We start from the raw sequence: 25,153 nt of genomic DNA on the forward strand, positions 1-25,153 counted from the left end.
TTCTGTCTACACCTCCATTTTCCGGTACGCCTTGACTTTTACTATATTCTGGTGGATATGTTTTTTATCCTGAAGCTGTATGTTTTATCTTAATAAATGGTAATGCACTACGATGGTCTTCTCTCCCTCTTTTTCATATTCACAAGTGTGATATGGGAGTGAGAAGATCCTCATGAAAAATACATCTTGGATATATATATAGAAACAAACCCTCCTTTTATGACTACGGTGACCTACTACAAGAACATTTGATATTGACTATTTCACTACTGTGTACACCATTACCATAGGGGTACCACTTATCAGAATGGTTATTTTTGTTTTGACGTCCTATATCCTTGTGCGCTCTGGTGACTATATTGTGTTTTATTAGTATAATCTCTTGTTTACATGTTCTACCACACCAAGAGCCCTGAAATTTCATTCATCTGAAAACCTATTTTATTAAAAAAAAAACAAAATAAACAAAAAATAAACATAAAAAGGAACACATAGGAAATGGGGAAACATCTGCAGAACCAATAAAACACTGCATTTATGTAAAATCTTCCTACAGATGACAATTACTTGGGTGTTATAAATGGACAGTCGGGTTAATATTGCAGATCATTCACAGAAATATCATTTTTATAGAAAATTTTTATTCAACAGACAACATTTTCCAGCAAAAAGGCAATATACAGGTAGAGTTGTACACTGCTGCTAACAGAGCGGGAAAAAACCCCCAAAAAACAAGAGACCAGGAGAGAACGTAAAAATAATTTGAATGGCTGTAACCTATTTACTGCACTCAAACTAGACACGCTTCTGTCCTTAAGTGTAAAGAGGCAAAAAACCAACAGAAAAATAACCCACCCCACAAAATTAGAAAAAATGAGAAACGGGAGGAAAAAAAAAAAAAAACTAAAAACAGAAAGAAAAAAAATCCCACGGAAAATAGGAAATTAAACTACACACAAGAATATCAACATCTGTGAAAGACTGAGACTCAACCAACAATATGAACCTCCATGTGTTAATTTGTACATGTTAATTAAATATACAATTTTAATTTTAGGTCTGTAATTTTTGTACAACGTTATCCTACTAAACACTAGTGAGCATGCCCTCTGTGCTCAAAGGCGGTAAATGACAATGGTGTTTTTTTTTCTTCCAATCAGCAACAGCTATATACTGTATATATACACACACGTGGGTATACATAGATTTTTGCCAAGTTTGGGTGTCTTTCTAAATTGCAAACAAGCAGCCCTGTACATCTTTCATTCTATGCGCCTAGATTAAAATCTGATCTGCAAATCGGTAGTTTAATAGAATACAAAGACAGCGTTTGCAGATAGTGTGTGGAAGTTTTGACGATTCCCAAAAAAGTGGCAACAATGTACACAATGAATTAGATTGCTATTTATTGAAGGGTTTCTGCATTTACAAATGCACAAGTATGTACTTTAAAGGGAGATTTATTCTTTATCTTTTGAGTGTAAACCTAAGTGTTGCTTGCTGCAATGGCGGTGGAATAGGAACACTAGGACTGACGTGCAGCCAGCCATCTTATGCTTCATACAATGTTTTCTATGAACAAATTGGGCCAATTCCTTTGTTCTACTAAAGTCTTTCCACGCTCTTTACTTAATTCTTGCTTTAGAGTTACCATAAAATAATTAATTGGCATTCAAGCTTTATAAAAACACCTTCATTTTCCTCAAAAAGGGCAGTCAATAGATACAGAGAAGCCAAACGGAACAGCCTCAACAAAATAAAATTAACATCAGCAGCAAATCTTCTTGCTGTAGACTTCAGATATAGTGCACGTGTACCAAAGTTCTAGCGTTGTTAGAAAGGTGCACACACACACACACACACTTATTTGTCCTTTGTCTCGGATAAACTTTGTTACGGCGAGTCAGTTATGGATCTTAATTGCTTTCTCAAGGTATGTGTAGCGGCTTCTCTTTGGGGCTTTATTGAAGTGATCAAGCCCTAGCCAAGGCCTGGGATGTGACATGTTGCCTTGGGAAGGAAGAAAAGAATAAACATTAAAATATGCAGTACAGTAAATGCAGTGTTTCCCAACTACAGCCCTGAACATTAACAGTATATGTTTTCTAGGTCTCCTTCACAGAATTACAAGTGAAATAATTACCACCTGTTAGTATTTTAAAATGTTTCAGACAGTAATGAATACACCTGTGTTCCAGCAAAGTATGGAAAACATGTACTGCTAGGGTTTCCTAAGGACTGGAGTTGGGAAACACTGCTTTCATGAATAATTAAAGGACACATTTGTACTTCTGTTAAAATTGGTGCAGGAATACATTTTGATAATTGAAGCAAACCAGGTACATTACATTTTTAATTGAAACCATGTGTAATTCCCCATTAAGAAGGGGATAGGGCTCATTGCAGCATCAATTGAAAAACTGCACAAAATAACCACAAGACCATTTTGACACATTAAACACAAAAGCACAACAGTCAGCGATATTAATGTCCAGTAGTGGATTTTAGATAGGTCACCAAAAAGAACTGTAGACATCCCTTATTGAAACCACCTACAGTTTATATTCCAACTACCGTCCTATCTATCTCCTGCCATTCACCTCTAAGATCCTTGAGCAAATTGTCTTCAGCCGTCTTAATCCCTTTCATTCCTCCAATCCCCTCCATGACAGACTTCAGTCTCTTCCACTGAAACTGTCCTCACAAGTCAGTAATGACCTTCCTGCTGCCAAATCTATGGGAAATTACTCTTACTTACCCTTCTTGACCTCTCAGCTGCCTTTGACACTATGAAACACCCTCTTCTGCAAATCTTCAATCCTTTGGTCAACACGACACATCCTCCTCTGGCTGCCCTCAATATATCCTAACTATACACCTAATTATCCTCACACGTTCCGTAGCAGTTTATTAATTCTTAGTGATTCAAGTTATTCATCAGTTGGACACAGTACACAGTAGTTATTCTTTCTATAGAACATAACGACTATGTACACAGACATTTTGAATATTGATATTGGAGATTATACTCACCAGGCTGGGGCTCAAAATCTTTCAAACTCACTTCATAATCCTCTTCATTAATGTACTGATGCCGGCCCATCATTACAATAGCAAACTTGAACTGTAATCAGAAATTAATGTTTAAGACAGACTTACATTTACAGAGAACATTCTTCATCTTAATAAAGCAGTCCACTTACTCTCCCTTTTCCTGGCTATAAAAAGGAGAATGCTAAGGACGAGTACTTCTTCCCAAAAACACTTGGATTAGTTTAAGAAACTGAGCCTTTACAACACGGCACAGGTAGTAAACAATAAAACAATCAAAGTTGCTTAATAAAGTTTGTGCCACCGGTATGACCCGTACAAGCTGCAGCACTGAGTCTACCAATGTCTAGAATTGTACAGGAAGGAGGTAGCACCAACCGTACACAAGAAAGTCAATCAACTGATGTGTCATGATTGTCTATAAAACGATCTAAGGCATCATTCCAGAATATCACTATGCTCGTTAGGACTCAAGCGTGGTAACTCAGAATGAAATTATGTAGAGATAATTAAGATCATTTGTATATTCTCCCTGTGCTTGCGTGGGGTTCCTCTCACACTCCAAAAATATACTGATAGGTTAATTGGCTCCCAACACAAAATGAACCCAACCCTAGTGTGTGTGTGCATGCGATAGGGAATATAGATTGCAAGCTCTACTGGGGCAGGGACTGATGTGAATGGCCAGATATTCTCTGTAAAGCGCTGCAGAATGTGTGTGTGTTATATATTATTATATATATTATTAACTGGTAATAATATCATGCTCCTCAAAACTACTAGGTAGCCACACATGCTCTATGGGTGGAAGCAATGTTACCCTGCATCCTCCCTTGCCAATCAGGAGCGGAATGTTGCAGCATGGGGTTAAGATAATCTCTGAGTACAGTTAAGTAACACTTCGTATCGGTGTTGCCTCCTAAGGTAAGGACTGCACTAGAACCATGCTGAAGATTGCGCTTTACAACATTATGGAACCACCAGAAATACTGACTGTATTAAGGGCTGACAACTAATCTGACCATATTGCCCTTCCTCCGCTGTTTGGTAGTCATTGACTGCGCTCTGCATTGCCAGGTGTGATGAGCAGCTGGCTTATGCCCTGCAATCAGACTATGATATCTTATTAATGAGAATCCCACATCTTGGGATAAGATGATCATTATTCATACTGAAAATGTGCAATTTTTCCAGAAATGTTAAAACATTGGGTGAGGATTGTTACTTCCCTTTAATAAGTAGCAATTATAATACCTTTTATGGCAATGGCTGCAACTAAACCATGACACGCGTGCACCAAGCCACCTGATCCCTTCAATGCTGGAAACAACCATTTAAATAATTAATTAGGATAAAAAAAACAAATCTGGATGGCACTATAAGGCAGCAGGGGGGATTTTGGGTACCTGAAGAGAAGGCAACAGAAGCCCATCCACACACTTCTCCGCCCAGCATCTCACCCACTGCCCGGTGAACTCCAGACAGGAGAGGGGTAGGCTGCTAGTCTGCAATGCCTGAAGCATACCTCCAAGTGCAGGATGGGCCGGGGCAGAGGCGGTCGTTATCATCCCTCCTGTGGGAGTGGTCCCACTCAATGAGCACCTCCACTGCCCACAGAGCCCCCTCCCCCCCCGCACACCGATGCCAGCACACTCTAAGCTAGGACTGTCCAGGGCGATGTCAGTAAAATGCTGAACGGAGAGCCCATCAAAAAGGCCCTAAGGAGAACACTGTTCACCCATTTGTGAGGAAACAAGTACTCAAGCCATAACTCATTCCTGGGAAACCACCTGCCTGTGATCTTTTCAATATTTCATTGCCTGGTTAGATAGCAACCAGTCTATTATATCCTGATAGTGCAAAGCTCCAAGATCAAAAAGGGTCCGATGAGGGCAACTGATCTGCAACTTCTAACAAGGCAGGGTAGACCCATGGATTCATGTTATTTATGTCAAATTCCTACCCTGTGATCTATCTATAGGTCACAGCAAAAATCAAGATTCTTCAGACCTGACAAATGACAATGTTTCTCCGATATTAATTGTCCAGTTTTGATGAGCCTGTACCCACTGTAATCTCAGCTTGCCATTGTTATCTAACAGAAGTGGAACTCTGGGTGGTCTTCTGCTGTAGTCCATCAACCTACTCTGATACTAAACTGTTTTCGCTAACGAGATGTTTTTTTGTCTTGTGCACTATTACCTATTTCTGAAATACTTAAAGTAGCCCATCTGGGACCAGCAAATATTCCACAGCCAGCCACGGAGCACATTTCTTCCCATTCTTATTTAGTCTGAACTACTAAACCTCCTGACCATCCATGCATGCGTTTAATCATTGAATCTGTGTGCGACTGCATGCGTTTAATCATTGAATTGCAGCTATACGATTGGCTGATTAGATATTTGCATTAACAAGGAGGTGTACCTAATAAGACACCACTGAGCATATATGTAGGTGCTGCTTAAAAACAAAAATGTAGCAGTCGTGGAAGGCAGCTCATCTGAACTATATTAAAGAGGTCCAATTATAAATTATCCAACAGGAGTAAAATTCAATTTCAACACTACCTTTTCAAACTCTTTTTCTTGTATTTCCAGCATAGCTTGAATCCTCTTCATTACTTCTCTGAAAGGCTCACCCTAATAAGAAATAGTCTTTGAATTTAGTTCTTGAAAGAATGTATAATGTGAATAGGTAACTTGGCAAAATCAAAAACAGCCCCTTTAAAAAGCAAAAATACAGATAGGTCCTCCTACATCTAGCCTGCTTGTGCGTTAAACAGCCCTTCTAGTCGCTCCATGCCGGAGTGTGACACTGTAGCGCTGAGCGTCTTTTTACCTTCAAATGTGTCTTACTCACAACACAGTGATGTGAATAGATAGCACAAGCAACTTCTGCCGATTAAAATGATATGCAGCATGCCTATGTTCTGTGAGCGAGAACGGGTGTATCTGCATGCGAAACGCTACGTTACAGTGTCAGCAGCTGTAACACTAACCGTGTTTAGCATGCAGATACACCCGCAGTCACACAGAACATAGCATTTTATCGGCAGAAGCAATTTTAATCAGTAGAAGCTGCTCGTGCTATCTATTTGCATCACTGTGCGAATAAGACGCATTTGAAGGTAAAAAGTCGCATGAAAAGACGCTCAGCACTACCAAGTCACGCTGAGCTCCAGCGTTGTGTGGCGCGACTTGTAGCAGACGGAGGATGTATGTATGTGGACACATCTGTATAACAATTTGAAGTTAGCTTACACCACTGCAAGCATAAATAAAACATGACACGTTAAAGCAGCAAACCCATAGAAATATTTTTTTCCCTTCAATAAAAAGAAAGTATATTTTAATCATGCATCAGATGCAAAATACATTGTCCGACTGCAAGACAGTCTGCTAAAGAGACACAGGCTCTCAGGATGTCATGTTAAGGAAGAGAAGAGTGTGAGCAGGAGAAAGATGTCACAGTGAAAACAAAACTCATAAGGGTATTTCAAAGTCTCTTGCCTCACTAAATCATATGCCTTATGACTGTGGTTGCTATAGTAGTCATACAACACTGGAAAATCTGAAGACTTTACTAGGAGAAAAGTGTGTGCATGTACATGTGGTAGGGAATATAGATTGTAAGCTCCACTGAGGCAGGAACTCATGTGAGTGGCCAAATAGTCTCTGTAAAGTGTTGCAGAATATGTGTGCACTATATAAATAACTGCTAATAAAATAAATAAAACAGAAGGCTAGACAGTAACCAGCTACTTGTGGAACTGATGCAACCAAGCAAAGCCCAACGTGGACATAAATGGCTGCAGTGATCCTAGGTCTAAAATAAAGACTAAATGATCTCTCACTTGTAATGACAGAGTACAGCGTTCAATATTACAGTATCAAAGAGCTGGGCGCATGTTTATTTTAATTAGACAGTTTTTTTTTTTAGTACAGTGTAAAAAATGTGGAATTGGTAGAGACACCACTACCTTATCTGGGGCATAGCTTAATGTTCATACAGGTCTCCCGTTGCATTTTTCAGAAATTAAGTATACAACTTAAGTATGCATAACACAAAAGGACAGAGGACCCAGATACAAATGACAAAATAAGCCGTGCTGTGATGTACTAAAAACCCTCCAAGTTACCTTTTATATAGTTTGCACACCTTTACTTTTACCCATATGGAACAACTTATGAAATTCAGATACTATTTAAAAAATGATGCTGTATGAATGCAAGAACCTAGCCAGACCACTGTAAGCAATGGATAAATTGATACATACCTGTTGTATCCTTAGCAAAAATGGGATTCCAAATGTGCCAAACACCTCCTTGTGAAAATGGGCCACAGTAATTAACATCTCATTTTCTTTGTCAATGTCAACCTGGTCCAGAGGGATTTCCTGTAACACCATTGAAAAAGTTTGTTGATATACCAGCCTAACGCTTGTCTTAGACAAGTATCAATAAGATTACTACATCAACTTTGTTTCAGGGACACCTAAACAAATGAAGCCTATTGGCTGCAATAGCTATTATACAGAGCCTCTATAATACAGAACTATTATAGAGAAGCAGCTCAGCAGGAAATAGCTGGCCATCAATTTACCTCTATTCGAAATGTTCGACTTGTAGCAGGTGATAAGCACTCTAGTAGTTCCTCCTCTTGGTGTACCCCGATTATCTTGTAGCTTACAATTTCTAGCAGCCTTAAAAAGAAAAATAAATAAAATACTTTTATTCTCAAACCGCATACAATGTGAAAAAAATATATTACTGTGAATGTATAAAGCTCATGCTAACATAGCATGAATGCCACACCGATCTGCTGTCTAGCTCCATCTGCTGGTGACACAGCATATAGAGAATATCTACCATACCAAAATACTTGTACCATTTTACTAACATATCAGAAAGGGAAAAAGAAATAAAACAATCCCCCAACACACTGCAATAGACTTGGCAAGAAGATTTGAATACTACATAATAAAGAAAAAAAAATCAAGAGATGTGTTGCAAAAGATCTCTGGATTTCTATTTACCATGTAGTAATCAAATGTTATTGCTGGGGGACATTTCTTATTTTCTAGACTCTATTAAATCCCTCGCTTCATCCACGTGTGAAAGACTTAAGCTGATATGAGCAACCAATATTTTATATAACATATTAAAAAGCAGTACAAAATATTCATATTAGTCAGCAAAAAATTAGTACTCGCTTCCTAACTCCGATGCTGCACTACACACCAAATAGATGTGACCTTACACATCATTGCTGCAGTCATGCCGTAAAAGGCCCCTCTCGGCGCACCAGGTCCATGAGACTCTGCTAGCGCTGGGTGCCTTTTTATGCCAAAAATGCGTCTAAGTCACAATACGATGGAACTAGGACGCACCAGCACACTGTTCTGATTAGATTTTCAATGCTTGATATCGGTGTGCGACTGAGTCTCTGAATCTGTATACGAAGTGCTGCAGTGTAGCAGCCACAGCTTTTTTCATTCCAAGTTCCATTGTGATTCATATCCAGACTCAGGTGTCCACACATATACAAGAGTCACATATCAAATGAATCAGAACAGTCTGCTGGTATGCATTTTCGTCAAACAAATATGCCCAACGCTAGCAGCGTTGCACGGGACCTGTCGGCTCACTTACGCCAGGCAATTCGCGCTGTGTGATGTATTGAGTCTAGATGTATGAAGACACATCTGTACCTATAGATTGGTAATATAGGACAGGAGCAAAAAGTAGTCTAATCCTCCTCACTAAAAAGCTAAGCATTAAAAATATACACAGTATAGTATTAGGGGGTCAATCCTATTAGCCGCAATGATCTCGCCGGTGCGAGTCATCACAGCAATTTATCATTTTAATCACTTTACGGCAGCTTGGATTCGCAGAATTTTGCTTGCAGCCCCATAGCACTGAGCAAAATTCACAGAATTCGTGCTCGGAGCGGGCCGCGAAGGGTCAGTCAGTTGCCTGCGCTTTAAGGCCGTTGCATCGACAACTCGCACATAATAGGATTGACCCCTAGGAGTCTTATGCATACCCCCATACTTGAAACTATACCCCTTTCACATGCAAAACTGGATTTTTAAAACTGTATAGCAAAAGTAACAGCGGCTACACATTTTACTGAATGCTAAGACAATATTAATCAGAAGAGATTCCATATAAAGAAACAGCAGTTATTATTGACCTTACACCAAAAGCTCTACTAGGACAGACTACCCAACCTCCATCCCCATCACAGGAGAGTGTCACAGGACAAACTAAACAATCCTAAATCTAACTCACTTTTTAATACTTTGTTGCAAATCCTTTGCAGGCAATTACAGCCTGAAGTCTGGAACGCATAGACATCACCAGACGCTGGGTTTCATCCCTGGTGATGCTCTGCCAGGCCTCTACTGCAAATGTCTTCAGTTCCTGCATGTTCTTGGGGGCATTTTCCTTTCAGTTTAGTCTTCATCAAGTGAAATGCATGCTCAATCGGATTCCGGTCAGGGGATTGACTTGGCCATTGCATAACATTCCATTTTTTTAGCCTTAAAAAAACTCTTTGGTTGCTTTTGCAGTATGCTTCGGATCATTGTCCATCTGCACTGTGAAGCGCCGTTCAATGAGTTCTGAAGCATTTGACTGAATATGAGCATATAATATTGTCCGAAACACTTCAGAATTCATTCTGCTGCTTTTGTCAGCAGTCACATCATCAATAAATACAAGGGAACCAGTTCCATTGGCAGCCATACATGCCCACGCCATGACACTACCACCACGGTTCACTGATGAGGTGGTATGTTTTGGATCATGAGCAGTTCCTTTCCTTCTCCATACTCTTCTCTTCCCATCACTCTGGTACAAGTTGATCTTTGTCTCATCTGTCCATAGGATGTTGTTCCAGAACTGTAATGGCTTTTTAGATGTTGTTTGGCAAACTCTAATCTGGTCTTCCTGTTTTTGTGGCTCACCAATGTTTACATCTTGTGGTGAACCCTCTATATTCACTCTTGTGAAGTCTTCTCTTGATTCTTGACTTTGACACATATACACCTACCTCCTGGAGAGTGTTCTTGATTTGGCCAACTGTTGTGAAGGGGTTTTTCTTCACCAGGGAAATAATTCTTCTGTCATCCACCAGAGTTTTCTTCCATGGTCTTCCGGTGTTGCTGAACTCTCCGATGCGTTCTTTCTTTTTAAGAATGTTCCAAACAGTTGATTTGGCCACACCTAATGTTTTTGCTATCTCTCTGATGGGTTTGTTTTGATTTTTCAGTCTAAGGATGGCTTGCTTCACTGATAGTGACAGCTCTTTGGATCTCATACTGAGAGTCAACAACAACTGATTCCAAATGCAAATGTCACACCTAGAATCAACTCCAGACCTTTTACCTGCTTAATTGATAATGAAATAACGAGGGAATAGCTCACACCTGTCCATGAAATAGCTTTTGAGTTGATAGTCCCATTACTTTTGGCCCCTTAAAAAGTGGGAGGCACATATAGAAACCGTTGTAATTCCTACACCGTTCACCTGATTTGGATGTAATTACCCTCAAATTAAATCTGAAAGTCTGCAGTTAAAGCACATCTTGTTTGTTTCATTTCAAAGCCATTGTGGTGGTGAACAGAGGCCAAAATATGAAAGTCAGTCCATTTGATTTTTTTATAAATATAAATCAACATTGACACTCTGGACACACATCAGACTATTTAATATATATATTCATCAGTCACGGTCCTTCTTTTATTACCACGTCCTAATATTTGTTACTCTAATATACCTCTTTAGGATTAGCTGATTTTTTAGGTGCCCCTTCCCCCCCAGCTCCATGGGGGTATAGACTCCAGTTATTGAAGAGTGCACAATTATCTAGGTGTACTATTACATTGACTTGAGCACTGCATGTTTGTGTTTTGCATTTACATTTGTCAAAACAAAATACTACACACCTTCAGGTTCAATTTACACATGAATTAATGTTATATAATGCGCTATGAGCGTACCCAAAATGGCCACCGTTAGGCTATATGTACATGTACAGAGACAGGCATATGCACATTCCCCTACCAAAGATGGCCGCCAACATCATTGGAGACAGTAGCACAGGCAGCGGAGCGCATTAATGATGCATCAAGCAACAGCACTGCCTGAATTACACTGGACGAGAGACAAGTCTGAACTGCATAATGAAGGTTTACACAACCTCTAGCATAGATGAGGAGACTAGCGCAATGCGCATGCGCACCACTCAGGACCCGGAAGTACGGCAGAACACCGCACATCCAGGCTTAATTAATGAGGAATACCGCTATTTAAGGCGGAAAAAACAGGACATTGCACCTTTTGCCCTTGAAAAAGTACCAAGAAGGGATGAAACGCATTGGGACCTAACCCACTGACTCATGGTTAAGGCTATTGTATCACCACCTGTCTAGGGGTGACTATATCTTTGTACCATTGTAGTTTATTTTTTCATTAAATACACCTTTTTAATTATTGAGGCAATACCTGTGCTGCATTATTTCTGAGCTCCCCTTTTTACATTTCACTCAGCCCACCAGGACGCAGGGAGGAGATGGACCACCAGACATCATAACCGGTTAAGTACTTCTTACTTCACCTTACCTGATACTGCATGATAGTGTCCCTAAGACCCTGATACTGCGCTCCTTATCTCCGAGGTGGTTTCTGTTGTGACAAAGGGGGCACCTACAGCTTCTTGAATATACAAGACTGTGCCTAAAGTTATTGCTGGCAGCATCTGTATACAAGATTCTGCCTAGTTATTGCCTACCTGATACAGATCCACCACAACACATCACTGACTCTTGATTACATTAGGACATATTTATTAATTTCTGGATTCATTAAGACTATAATTAAGACATCAACACTCAACCTCCAGCCTACAGTTTTTGCCCACCAGACGTAACCCGAACGTTACCTACATAAAAAGGACTCAAATTAACATCTAGAATCTTAATTTAGAACAGGTTGTTTTACATACATAGTTGTTTTACCCCACATAAATTATCTATATTTTTAGTTTCATTTACACAACTGAATACCACAGAGCGCTTTCCTCTTTTTTGTTTGTATGTTTGTAGGGACACTTCCTGAAGAAGCAGCTAGTGGTTATCTATTTACCCTTTTATGTGAGCGCTGACTGCCATCTCTTTACCACTAAGCAAGAGGCATCACACCCATGAAGACCAAGGAGCTCTCCAAACAAGTCAGGGACAAAGTTGTTGAGAAGTACAATTCTGGGTTGAGTTATAAAAAAATATCCAAATCTTTGATGATCCCCTGGAGCACCATCAAATCCATCAACAAATGGAAAGAACATGGTACCACAACAAACCTACCAAGAGAGGGCTGCCCACCAAAACTCACAGACCGGGCAAGGAAGGCATTAATCAGAGAAGCAGCACAGAGACCATAGGTAACCCTGAAGGAGCTGCAGAGTTCCACAGCAAAGGCTGGAGTATCTGTGCATGTGACCACAATAAGCCGTACACTCCATAGAGCTGGGCTTTATGGAAGAGTGGCCAGAAAAAAGCCATTACTTAGTGATAAAAAGAAAACACGATTTGAGTATGCCAAAAGGCATGTGGGCAACTCCACAAATGTATGGAGGAAGGTGCTCTGGTCAGATGAGACTAAAATGTAACTTTTCGGCCACCAAGGAAAACGCTGTGTCTGGCGCAAACCCAACACATCCCATCACCCCAAGAACACCATCCCCACAGTGAAACATGGTGGTGGCAGCATCATGCTGTGGGAATGTTTTTCAGCAGCAGGGACTGGGAAACTGATTTGAGTCGAGGGAAAGATGGATGGTGCTAAATACAGGGATATTCTTGAGCAAAACCTGTTTCAGTCTGCCTGTGATTTGAGACTGGGACGGAGGTTCACCTTCCAGCAGGACAATGACCCGAAGCATACTGCTAAAGCAACACTCCGGTGGTTTAAGGGGAAACATTTAAATGTGTTGGAATGGCCTAGTCAAAACCCAGATCTCGATCAAATTGAGAATCTGTGGTCAGACTTGAAAATTGCTGTTCACAAACGGAAACCATCCAACATGAAGGAGCTGGAGCAGTTTTGCCTTGAGGAATGGGCAAATGGGAATGGGAAGACTATAACGAGATTCTGCACATATCTCTTTTAGGTGTGTACCCACCTTAAGTATTCTATCCCAAAATCACAGGTTTATACATAACACAACGTGGACCACTCCAACAGTACTGGTTGGGCACTGTGTACGCCTCATCTTTGTACTACACAACATGTGTATCTGTACAGACCTAGAATAAAGTTAAAGCTTTTAAAGCATTTGAGTATGTATTCGATTATGGTGGGAACATAAAGACAAAACTATAAGAAGATGGAGTTACAGGTTTGGCCAGTGTAGCTGCAGGTATGTGTGCAGTGGTAATCCACGCCACTGACGATTACCAGCAATGTTATTGGCAGTGATCTTTTTTTTCTAATGTATATACATTGTCCCAATGAATAAAACACCATACTGGGACTATAATCTTAAAAAAACAAGACAAAAACAAATGACTAAATGAATTATGATTTTGAAACCCTTTACCTTAATTTACCCGATCCCTTCTCAGATAGTTCAACAGCTCTTTTACATTCTTCTAGAAGATCACGTACACAACCGTGCTTGTCTGGGTATAGTGTTATTTCCTATAAAGAAAATGCAGAGTGTTAATACTAGTAATAAGAAAAAAAAAAATGCTGATTTTAAAATGAACACTAAACCAATGTTAATCCAGTTTAATATGACAACGGATAAGGGAAGGGAGCAGTTAACATTTTCTCATGCCACACAGAGGATCATGTAGTAAAAGTTGGTGGACATTTCAAATATAAAGTACTTTACTTGTAGTTCAGGTGATAACTAAGGTTGCCCACAGGCAGGGAAAGCAGAGAAATCCAATTAACACTGAAGGAAATCAGCAAAGGTTGCAGCTGCATGCAAGTACCTCGACCAAGGTACTATTATTGAGAAGGGAGAATATGGTTTTCTTAAATGCATGAGGTATGTGTTTCAGTGCAGTTGAGTCAAGAACCAAACAGGAAATCATCTACCATGAATTGTAGTTGCAGTAGAACAAACAGAGTGACTCCTATATAATATCTCGGGGTAAATGCCTAAACTTAACTAAAAATGGACAAGCCCTTTAGAGGGGGAAGCATATAGAACAGGACAGAATATGAGGTTGTAAAAGTAACAAAACTAAATTACTCTTATAACACAAGTTTTGAACGTCATAAGGGCCAGCTGTAAAGCAGACATTATCCATGTCACTCCAAGTGTTAGTAAAATGGTCTGCATCATTATAAACTGGTTTTGGGCTGCTGTACAGCACTTAAAGGGGAATTGGCATATAGGGACAGAGTAAACTTGCCATATCCGATATTAAATGGATATATATTGATGGTTCTGTGAGAGTCGGGGGAGGAGCTGCCGGGTGAGAGCGCCTACCTCCCCTAAGCTGCATCAACCAGCAGGGTACGCTGGCCTCATGGCAGCAGAAGCGTCTGCCGCCGATCCCCGGCGTCAGATAAGGCCCCGGCGGTCTAGTGAGGACGCGGATGCTCCGGGCCCTGACTGCAGCGGCTTTGGATCCATCTCCGGCGTCAGAAGCAAGGACTGCCGCGTGCAATTCCCCCCGTAAGTGAGGAACCACCTTGACATCTCCGTGCGTCCGGTTGCAGTCCGGGTCCCAGCACCGCTGCTAGCAAGCTCAGTCGTGATCCGCCCTATTACAGGTGTTGTGGCCCAGCGGAGGTAGATGGAGTTGCAGCACATGCGTCTTAATTCAGAAACTTAGTACTACCTACCCAAAAACACAGAAAACAAAACCTAAAAAAAGCTTAGGACTGCCTGAACAGTCCCCTGTTACAAAGGTGCATCTTAATCCTGCCGTACCATAAGGAACAACTGAAGGCCTGTGGTTAGGGGCAGGGGATATTTGGAGGAGGACCCAAAGCATCCTGGGAGCTGAAAGCTTTAACTGTTTGGTGCCTGGATCCTTGTGGATCCCTATGGACCCTGAAGAAGGCTTCTGTTTAGCAGAAACGCGTAGGTGAAAAAAATCAGCAGGTGAAGAGGACCATATACCAACAAGATGATTTACCATCTTATCGATTTCACATAAACTGGATGGAATTCCCGGGCATTGTTTCCATTAAGGGAATGGTAGGTGCTGTGATGTCATGGAAATGCTCAGACCTGCATCAGTTGTAATCTGACATCTTGTGTGAGTCAGTTTGAACACTGGCTAAACTGCTGATGGCAAGGCGAAGAGAATTACTGGTGTTCGAACAGAGCATGATGGTGGGTGCTCGATGGATGGGACATTCCATTTCCGAAGTTGTACGGACAATCAACATTCCACGATCTACGGTGTCACGTGTGTACCGGGAATACCTCATGTAAGGCATTACCACCTACCGTGAATAGTGCGCAGTAGCAGACCACAGGTGGTTAATGATTGGGGCCAATACCATCTGTGGTAACAGACACTGGCTCAAATCATATACACATTCAATGCAGGAGGTACCAGACAAATATCCAGCAGGTCAGTGCAGCGGTCTTTAACTTCTATGGTATATCTAAGCAAAATACCCACTAGAGTGTCTCTGTTAACACTGACACCCGACAACTCCTCAAGCTGGGCTCATGAAGTCACTCATTGGACCCTGGAAGGCTCGCAACGCGTGGTCCAATGAATCACAGTTCCAGTAGTTCCAGGCTTACGGTAGGGTTCGGGTATGGCGCAGACCCCATAAGGCCATGGACCCCAGTTGTTAACAAGGCTGGTGGTGGTTCCATAATGGTGTGGGGTGTGTTCACGTGGCATAGGTTGAGTCCGTTGGTCCGCTTGAGCATGTCATTGACCAATAACTGCAACATTGCATTGCTTGATGATAATTTGCAGCCCTTCATAAGACTTAATGTACCCCCCCAATGAAGGAATATTCCAACAGGATAATGCACCGTGTCATCGGTCCCAAGTTGTCCAGAATTAGAGGACCATTCTGGAGAGTTCCAATGAATGGTGTGGCCACACCATTCGCCCAACATGAACCTCAAGCATTAATGGGATGTGGTGGTACTTACAAATATCAGGTAGCTCTGGGAAGCTATCCAAACGGCATTGGTTCTCTCTCCAGGGGTCTTCTGTCCACTTGTGGAATCGATGCCAAGTCAAGTTAATGCTTTTCAACGATCTAGAGAGGGTCCTACACAATACTAGGCATCTATCCCATGATTTTTGGTACTTCAGTGTATGTGATTTTCTTCTTTGTCTGGTAGGCGACCACCTTACACAAATTCTCTTTTATGGAATTGTATGGAGTTTTTCTTGTATTTTTTACTAGCTGATGTGCCGGTTTCACCTGGGTAGACCTTCATTATTTACTATTTCCATGTCCTTCATCACATTTTCACCTAACTTATATGCTTAGTTCATTGTATGTCTCTAGGGTAAAGGAGTCTGGTAGTATATTATTTAAATAAATTGATTTAAAAATAAAAAAAAAAAACTTTATTTTTAATATGAATGTATTGAAGGTGGGTTATAAGACGTATATAAACCTTTTATTGCTCTACTTGAGGATTTATTTGTAAACTACATTGGCGGTTTTCTCCTCAGGTGCTAGTGTCACCAGGCTGCTGGGTGAGCTAACTCTGGAGCAGGCCATGTAGAACTGCCCCTGTGAGAAGCAGTCCCCCCTCAGGTCATCCCTGCCTCCCTCAGTGACTGTCCCTGAGACTTAATGATGGCCAATGTAAAGTAGACCTTGAGGGGGAACTGCAGCCTCTTGAATTTAAAGGGGTACTCTGATAGTATGAGTGGTATACATAGCATGAACACCCACTCCCCTCGAGCACAGCCAGTGAACACTGTGGCCTCTGACATTCCTGTGGAGGGCCTTTACTTGCAGCCTGGTGCCATTGCAGAGTTTGGGTGGATTGATGTTCAGCAGCAACATCACTGAAATCCCCACGTCGGGGATAAGCATATGGGCTGAGAGGCCAGGAGGGTTGAGGGCGTTGAACCCCACAGGGTAGTGGACCGCGTCATCCATTTTCACTACAAAGTCCACAGACCTGTACTGCCACTTCTCAAATGAAGTAGTGTGTAATTAATGACGGAAGCCGTGTTGTTCTAGGGTGTCAGAATGGCACGATCGTAGAGCCAGTCCATGGACTTTTTTGGGGGATATCGGCAACATCAAGGTATATTCTGGCTGTGAGGTCTGCTAGTCTTTTCACTACTTTGCCTAGGCCTACAGGGATGGTCACCTTTCCCTCGGATAGTCTCTGTTCCCCTATTTTGAGGAGGACTCAGGATGAACATGAGGGTTCACTGGGCAATTCTCCTGAGTGTGTTTCCAGATGAGGGGCCACAGATATGATGCCTTGACGCACGCCTTAACTTAGCCAATAGTACCGGGGGGAACTTGAGCTGACGAAGTCTGCAGGAAGTTTCCAGCTAACAGCACGGTGACTCCCCCCATTTCTCAGTCTTTGTCCCTGATGGGTTTGAGGGCTCTGCTCAGCGCCTCAAAACGCCCCTTGTGTGCCATGGTACTCTCATCCCAGACAAAGAGCTTACAGTCACGCAGCACTTGGACCATGTTGCTTAGTCACCCAAATCACCACAGTCGAGAGGAAAATTTTACCCCTTTTCAGCCCTTTAGGAGTTGAATTTTGAAAAATCCCTGCTTAGTGAGTGTTATGAAATTTGGGAAATATAATCCTTCTATGACCTTGTTTCCAGGGCCATGGGTTTGGGCTGGGCGTTGATGTGTCATTGAGTCAAGACATTTGTTTTTCTATATTAAGATGTGAATGCATCCACTAAAGCTTACTACTTTTATATAAAAGAATGTGCTACACTAGATGCGTTTTCTCTTGTTTTGCATATCATACCTATTGTTGGAAAGTAAACTGTAAATCAAATTGACAGTGTGTAAGAGATTTTGTGACAAGTTTGGATACTGTAATAAGAGTTCCACCAAAACGGGGGTTGGTTAAATCTTTAATTTCCTCCATAATAGAGGTGGTTCTTTTTATTTACTCTACGCTGGTGAGGGGACTATTTTGTTATCTAATACTAGAGGCCGTTTTACACCTTGTGATTTCTACTTTCTAATACCAACAAAGTAGTGAGACACTTGGAATTTAATAGTCAAGTGCATTATTACCAGATGAAGGTTTTTTTTCTCCCCTTATTTTGATTTATTTTAAAGAGAAAAAAGTAGGGAAACATAAGGACATAAGGAAGAGAGACTCAAGTGAATCATACATTATTTATGCTTGCTGGAACTTTATATATGGACAGATCATGGTGTTTTTGATCTATATTTCTGTTGAAATAAACTAGTAGTGCCTGCGAGTTAGTCATTTGTATGTAGCACATAGTAATACACTACCAGTTAAAAATTTAGAACATCTTAATTTTTTTCAGGTTTATTGAAATTCAAGAAATTCAACACTAGCTAATAACCTGAAATGGTACAAAAAGTATCAAATTGCTACTAATAATTAAAAAATAATGTTTAGGCTAGCAAAACCTGAAAAATTATTTACATCTGAGATATAAAAAAGGCCTTTCAGGGAACAAGTAATGGGTTAAGAACGTGCAGCTGTTCTGCAACAATGAAAGAGGCTTGTCTGGGCCATGAAGTGCTGCCAATGGACTACTAGAGACTGGAATGAATGATCGAAGAATTAACATTTTTAATTTGTGTCATTACGCAGGGTTTTTGCACATTGTGCGAAAGGATGGTTCCTCAGTGTGTGGGCTTGCTTACTAGGCAGCGACTTGTAAAGACCACCGCTTGCTCGCGTATTTAATAGAAAGATATAAAAGGACAATGATTTTAAAAGCAAACACCTATGTAAAAGCATTGTCGTTTCAAATTTTGTGGACTCTAAACATGCCGAGGATGCGGTGGCTGCACAGTAAATAAACCCTTGATCCGAATTATCAAACACGGAGGAGGAAGTGTGATGGTCTGGGGCTCTTTTGCTGGATCCCAAGACAGCAACTGATCAAACAAGGCTAACAAAGCATTTTGCAGCACTATGCAATAACCTCTGGTCAATGCAGGGCCGGCTACAGGGCGAGCCGTGCCCTGTGCAGGATGGGACTTATGCGCCCATTACCTGCGCACAGCCGAACACTACCGATAATGGGGGCATTACCTAATTACCATAGAGTTAAAAAAGGGAGGGAATGCTTGTCACGTCACCTAAATGGCGTTATTTGGAAGCGTGCCCGTATGGCATGCCTCCCATTAACGTCAGGCTGGGGGCGAGCCCAGCACTAGGTCAGTAGCTGGGCTGCCCCCAACCCTCTTCCTGCACTGAATGGATGCCACGCACATGTGCGCGGCATCTGTTCTTCTCTGGGGCCCGCCCCGCTGCGGTGGTGATGGTGTCCAAACTCCCGCGGGACACTGCGCCCCGCGGGTGAAACAGCGGGGCAGTGCCTGAAAAACGGGACTATCCCGCTGCAATCAGGAATGGCTGGGAGGGGTGCACCCTCTATTGGGTGGCACCGTTGTTCGACCGCTCTGGTCGAACATGCCTCGAGCCGGCCCTGGGTCAATGCCTAGTTGGTCATCAAAGTTCATTATACAGCAAAATAATGACCCAAAGCATACCTCCAGGCTGTGTGAGAACTATCTTAGAATAAAAGAACAAGACGGCATGCTTCAAATCATGAAACAATCAGCGCAGGCTTAAGACCATTGAGCTTGTTTGGGATGAACTGGAAAGAAGGGTGAAAACAAAACCACCTACAAGACCAACACATTTTTGGGAATGTCTGCAACAGTGTTGGGAAGAACTTCACAAACAATATTTTATCTCCATTGAAGAGAGAATACCACGCGCTTGGCTGTTACTTTGGCAAAAGGTGGCTACTTTGTGTCAAATACCTTGGGTGCAGAGGGCGCTAAACAGAAGCAGGCATAAAATTCAAAATAAAACTTGTTTGAAAACATGCTCTACATTACATGAGGTCATACAGTCAGGTGCATAAATATTGGGACATTGACAGAATTTTCATATTTTGGCCTCTGTTTCATTTCAAAGCCATTGTGGTGGTGAATAAACAAGATGTGCTTTAACTGCAGACTTTCAGATTTAATTTGAGGGTAATTACATCCAAATCAGGTGAACGGTGTAGGAATTACAACGGTTTCTATATGTGCCTCCAACTTTTTAAGGAGCCAAAAGTAATGGGACTATCAACTCAAAAGCTATTTCATGGACAGGTGTGGGCTATTCCCTCATTGTTTCATAATCAATTAAGCAGGTAAAAGGTCTGGAGTTGATTCTAGGTGTGACATTTGCATTTGGAATCGGTTGCTGTCAACTCTCAATATGAGATCCAAAGAGCTGTCACTATCAGTGAAGCAAGCCATCATTAGGCTGAAAAATCAAAACAAACCCATCAGAGAGATAGCAAAAACATTAGGTGTGGCCAAATCAACTGTTTGGAACATTCTTAAAAAGAAAGAACACCAAAAGACCCGGAAGACCACAGAAAACAACTGTAGTGGATGACAGAAGAACTATTTCCCTGGTGAAGAAAAACCCCTTCACAACAGTTGGCCAAATCAAGAACACTCACCAGGAGGTAGGTGTATATGTGTCAAAGTCAACAATCAAGAGAAGACTTCACAAGAGTGAATATAGAGGGTTCACCACAAGATGTAAACCATTGGTGAGCCACAAAAACAGGAAGACCAGATTAGAGTTTGCCAAACAACATCTAAAAAAGCCATTACAGTTCTGGAACAACATCCTATGGACAGATGAGACAAAGATCAACTTGTACCAGAGTGATGGGAAGAGAAGAGTATGGAGAAGGAAAGGAACTGCTCATGATCCAAAACATACCACCTCATCAGTGAAGCATGGTGGTGGTAGTGTCATGGCGTGGGCATGCATGGCGGACAATGGAACTGGTTCCCTTGTATTTATTGATGATGTGACTGCTGACAAAAGCAGCAGAATGAATTCTGAAGTGTTTCGGGCAAATATGCTCACATTCAGTCAAATGCTTCAGAACTCATTGGACGGCGCTTCACAGTGCAGATGGACAATGACCCGAAGCATACTGCAAAAGCAACCAAAGAGTTTTTTAAGGCTAAAAAGTGGAATGTTATGCAATGGCCAAGTCAATCCCCTGACCTGAATCCGATTGAGCATGCATTTCACTTGATGAAGACAAAACTGAAGGGAAAATGCTCCAAGAACATGCAGGAACTGAAGACATTTGCAGTAGAGGCCTGGTAGAGCATCACCAGGGATGAAACCCAGCGTCTGGTGATGTCTATGCGTTCCAGACTTCAGCCTGTAATTGCCTGCAAAGGATTTGCAACAAAGTATTAAAAAGGCCTGCTTCCGGGGCTTGGCTGATTTCTTGGGGCCAGCCTGTCGGGGAAAGGACTGTGCTTTAGGCCTACCCTGGGCCCTGTAAGGCCGAAAGGACGACGTACCTGAACTGGAAGGAACTGCAGCAGACAGGAGATATGCCGATTTGGCTGCCGCCAGCGTGGCTACAATTTTGTCCAGATCCGGAACAAATAGGACTTCTCCATTATAAGGCAAAGCTTCCATCCCCTTTTGGAATCAGCGTCCGCCTTCCAAGATCGTAACCATAAGGTGCGACGAGCCGCTACCGAGAAGTCAGGGTACTGATATCTAAAGCCGTAAGTGGCCGAATCCCGGAGATTGCCCATCAACTCGGTTTGTTCAGCCGAACAGTCGGAATCGAAAGACGCCTCCCTATCAGCCCAGCGCTCCATAGCTCTGGCTACCCAACAAATGGCCATAGTCGGCCTGGCTGCCCCCCCCCCCCCCCCCCCGCGAGGGAATAAACGGTCTTCAGGCAGATTTCCACCTTACGGTCCGTGGCATCCTTTAAGGAGGACATGGGCGAAGTGGCACTTCGGACCAGGCGTGTCACATGAGAATCCACCTGTGGTGGGGATTCCCACTTAGCAAAATAATTGTCCGCAAACGGATAAGCCACTGCTAAACGTTTTTGAGGCTGATACAGTCTGCCAGGATGTTTCCACGCTTCCACTAAGTGGTCCACCAATTGACCCGAAAGGAAACACTGTGGCGTCACCCTTAACATCTTTGAAAAAGGCATGTTTGGATTTTGATACCGGAGGTTCCTCATCCTCAATAACTAAAGCTGTGCGGACTGCACGAATAAGGCTGGGTATATAAACCTTCGACTTAGCGTCCGACTCTTTAGTACGGAGAGGTTCTTGGTCCGACAGATCCAGAATCTCCCCATCATCGGTCGTCCCCTCGTCATCCTCATAAGGAGTGGACAGACACCACCGGCCGCTTGTGAGGCCGCAAAACAGACTCCCCTTGTAACATGTCTGACAAATGCTGCACAGAACTTGTTAGAGAATTAACCCACACAGGCTCCTGAGAGACCTGTGGGGTACCATCAGTTCCCCTGAGGAGGGGAAATAGGGAGACTGTGGGGTACCATCAGTTGTCTCGGGAACCCCTGCATGGGTGACGACACCACTGACTGCTGGGACAATCCCATCTGAGGGAACGCAGGTTGTGGAGCTAACTGGCCCACTAGGGTTGCTTTAGCGAAAAAAGCCCAGGGCAGTTCCTGTACCGAAGCCGTGACAGTAATTGGCCGCGTCAATAAAAAACACCGACATAGCCCCTCTGCGCTACCCTCCCCCTCCGCTATAGGTACCTTACACGTAGTACACAGAAGCAGGAGAGGAAAATCACTCTCAGACATGGCAAGTATGTGACCCCTCTCACTGATACGCGTTAGTATAGTGAGAGAACCGCCCTGCAATCACCGTACCGCAAGGGCTTTAGCAGAAGAGCAGGGACAGTGAAAAGGCTGACAGTAGAAAGTGAAAGTACAGGCAGCAGACGCTAGCAGCAGTCACATACCATGCAAAGAAATCAATCCCTGCACTATCAGCGCTGATCCTCAACTACGCAGACACAGGGCCTGGTAGGACACAGCGCTGCATACACAGACCTGTTCCAACGGAGGAGAGGTATGCCGGGGGACCCAGACCACGATGCCACCGATCAGCAGCGTTCACCATGCTTCCATAAAGATGGCCACCGAGGAGCAGAGAGGAGGCCGGCCTGGGGGAGGAGCGCTGCCACAGGGCCAATCGGCAGGTGCAGAGGGCTGTGTGCAGCGGGGGAGGCGCCGGCTGTGTACAGGGAAGGCGCGCTCCCCTGGCATGCAGCGGACCGCAGCTGGCACCGCTCAGCTGCGGTCCGCTGTCCCAGGGGGGTAGTGGAAGCGCAGGTCCGTAACCTGGCTCCACGTGGCAGCCAGTCCCCAGGGAGCCCCCTGCCTGGGGACTCCGGACCATGTTCCAGCGGGGACCCACCGCTTACCTGCTGTCCCCCTTGAATCCGGCCATGGTCCCAAACATCTGGGGTCACCGCCAGCTGTGACCCCAGATGCCTACCGGCATCCCCGGATCAGTACCGGCGTTCTGGTACCGGCAGGGGTGTAGGGAAGACAGCATGGACGTCAAGAATGACTGTCCATGCTGTACCTCCAGATGTGCAGCCACAGCTGCCTTGTAGAAAACTTCAGGGGCTATCCTTAACCCCCCTCTAAACAGGTGCATCCGACTCCGAGCCGGGCACCAACGAAACTGAGATACCTTGGCTCGGGGGCGGGGTATAGGAGTGGGACCCTAGTGCATCCTGGGAGGCTGAAAACTTAACTCTATGGTGTCCGATGCCTGACGTCATCACCTATACCCCAAGGTATCCTGTGGATACCCTATGGACCCTGAAGTAGAAAACCTGAGTTAGTTAACAGAATTTAAAGAATGGAGAACCAGAAGTCTGCCCTGAGCAACAAGCATACCACGTTGTAATTCCACACAGAGGACACTCAACCCATGGTAGAGTGAACCATAATGTGAACAGACCTTGGAGCCTGCATTGAACATACTCTGGATTAATAAAGTGCAAAAACCAACTGTCCATGTTCACGCAAGTGGACCAGTCTACTGGAATAAGCAGAGCTAAAAACCTCCATTTACGAAAATCAAGAAATAGAGCCTGCACTACACCAAGCAAGATATGTCCCCAAAGCCATGGAAAATAAAAAAGGCCTGGGCAAAAACGGAATCCAAACAATTACGGTCAGAGAAACACAGGCCTGAGGCAGACACAGGCTCCAAGGCCTCTTTGTATGAGAAAAAAGCCAAAGTAGGACCCATCCTGTTAAAGTAAACAGCCAGCTAGCAGAGGGCCGTAAAGCCCCTAGTGTCAAGACACTGTAAAGTAGGAATCTCCAATGCCAGAAAAGACCAAGTAAAATCAGCAGAGAACAAGTGGAGAAAGATGGACAGGTGAAGTATCCTCAGTAAAGGTAGCGAATGGTCACAGAAAAAAAAACAGCAGATATGAATATTGACTGAACAAGACAATCAAACCAAAGAAGTGAGATGGCATCCAATTGGAATGACAGCTGAGCCCTAGTTTTGCGCCAATACGAAAACCACGGCAAAGCCTGAGATTTTAGCAGATGAGTTCTACTAGTCTGTTAGATATGTGAAGATCAGCAGATAGAGGGCTACTCTGTGGAACCAACTGCCTACAGGGTCTTAAGTGTTTTAGTCAACAAATTCTGGACAAGAACCACAAGGACAATCCAGCTACCCTTAGGAGGAAACCCATATTACAGTATATGCAAAAAAAAATAAAAAAAAATCTATGTATGCCACTGCTAAAGCCACATGACACAACAGTGACCATACCAGAGAAGGGAATGAGTGCACAGCAGATTATCTAGCTCCATTCCATTAACTTGAGAAGAGATGTTGGTAGATAAATCTGATGAGGCCAAATGTCACAAGTGTAGGTACCGTATCAGCGCTTCTAAAAACCAGATCCAGAAAACAGTATGGACCATCCCAACAAAAAAAAAAAACATTGTTGAAAAACCATCTCAGCTACCACCGCCAAGGGACTAACTAGTTGTAGGTAGGAAATTAGGCAACAAGGTCCTCT

At 43.0% G+C, this 25,153-nt stretch overlaps 1 protein-coding gene across 1 annotated transcript in view; it reads right to left on the reverse strand.

The window, feature by feature from the left end:
- Window positions 1–621: 621 nt before the first annotated feature.
- Window positions 622–25,153, reverse strand: part of USP7 (ubiquitin specific peptidase 7) — a 161,103-nt gene continuing 136,571 nt past the window's right edge. Inside the window, exons 27-32 of the mRNA XM_088466762.1 lie at window positions 13,661–13,761; window positions 7,657–7,756; window positions 7,331–7,450; window positions 5,622–5,693; window positions 3,034–3,124; window positions 622–2,010 (exon numbers count right to left, since the gene is read on the reverse strand). Coding sequence (XP_088322888.1) covers window positions 1,904–2,010; window positions 3,034–3,124; window positions 5,622–5,693; window positions 7,331–7,450; window positions 7,657–7,756; window positions 13,661–13,761 — 591 coding nt within the window. The 3' untranslated portion in view covers window positions 622–1,903. The remainder of the gene's footprint in view (window positions 2,011–3,033; window positions 3,125–5,621; window positions 5,694–7,330; window positions 7,451–7,656; window positions 7,757–13,660; window positions 13,762–25,153) is intronic.

The sequence above is a fragment of the Taudactylus pleione genome, unplaced genomic scaffold (assembly GCF_031769625.1).
Source record: "Taudactylus pleione unplaced genomic scaffold, aTauple2 ptg000066l, whole genome shotgun sequence".
Taxonomy (NCBI): Eukaryota; Metazoa; Chordata; class Amphibia; order Anura; family Myobatrachidae; genus Taudactylus; species Taudactylus pleione.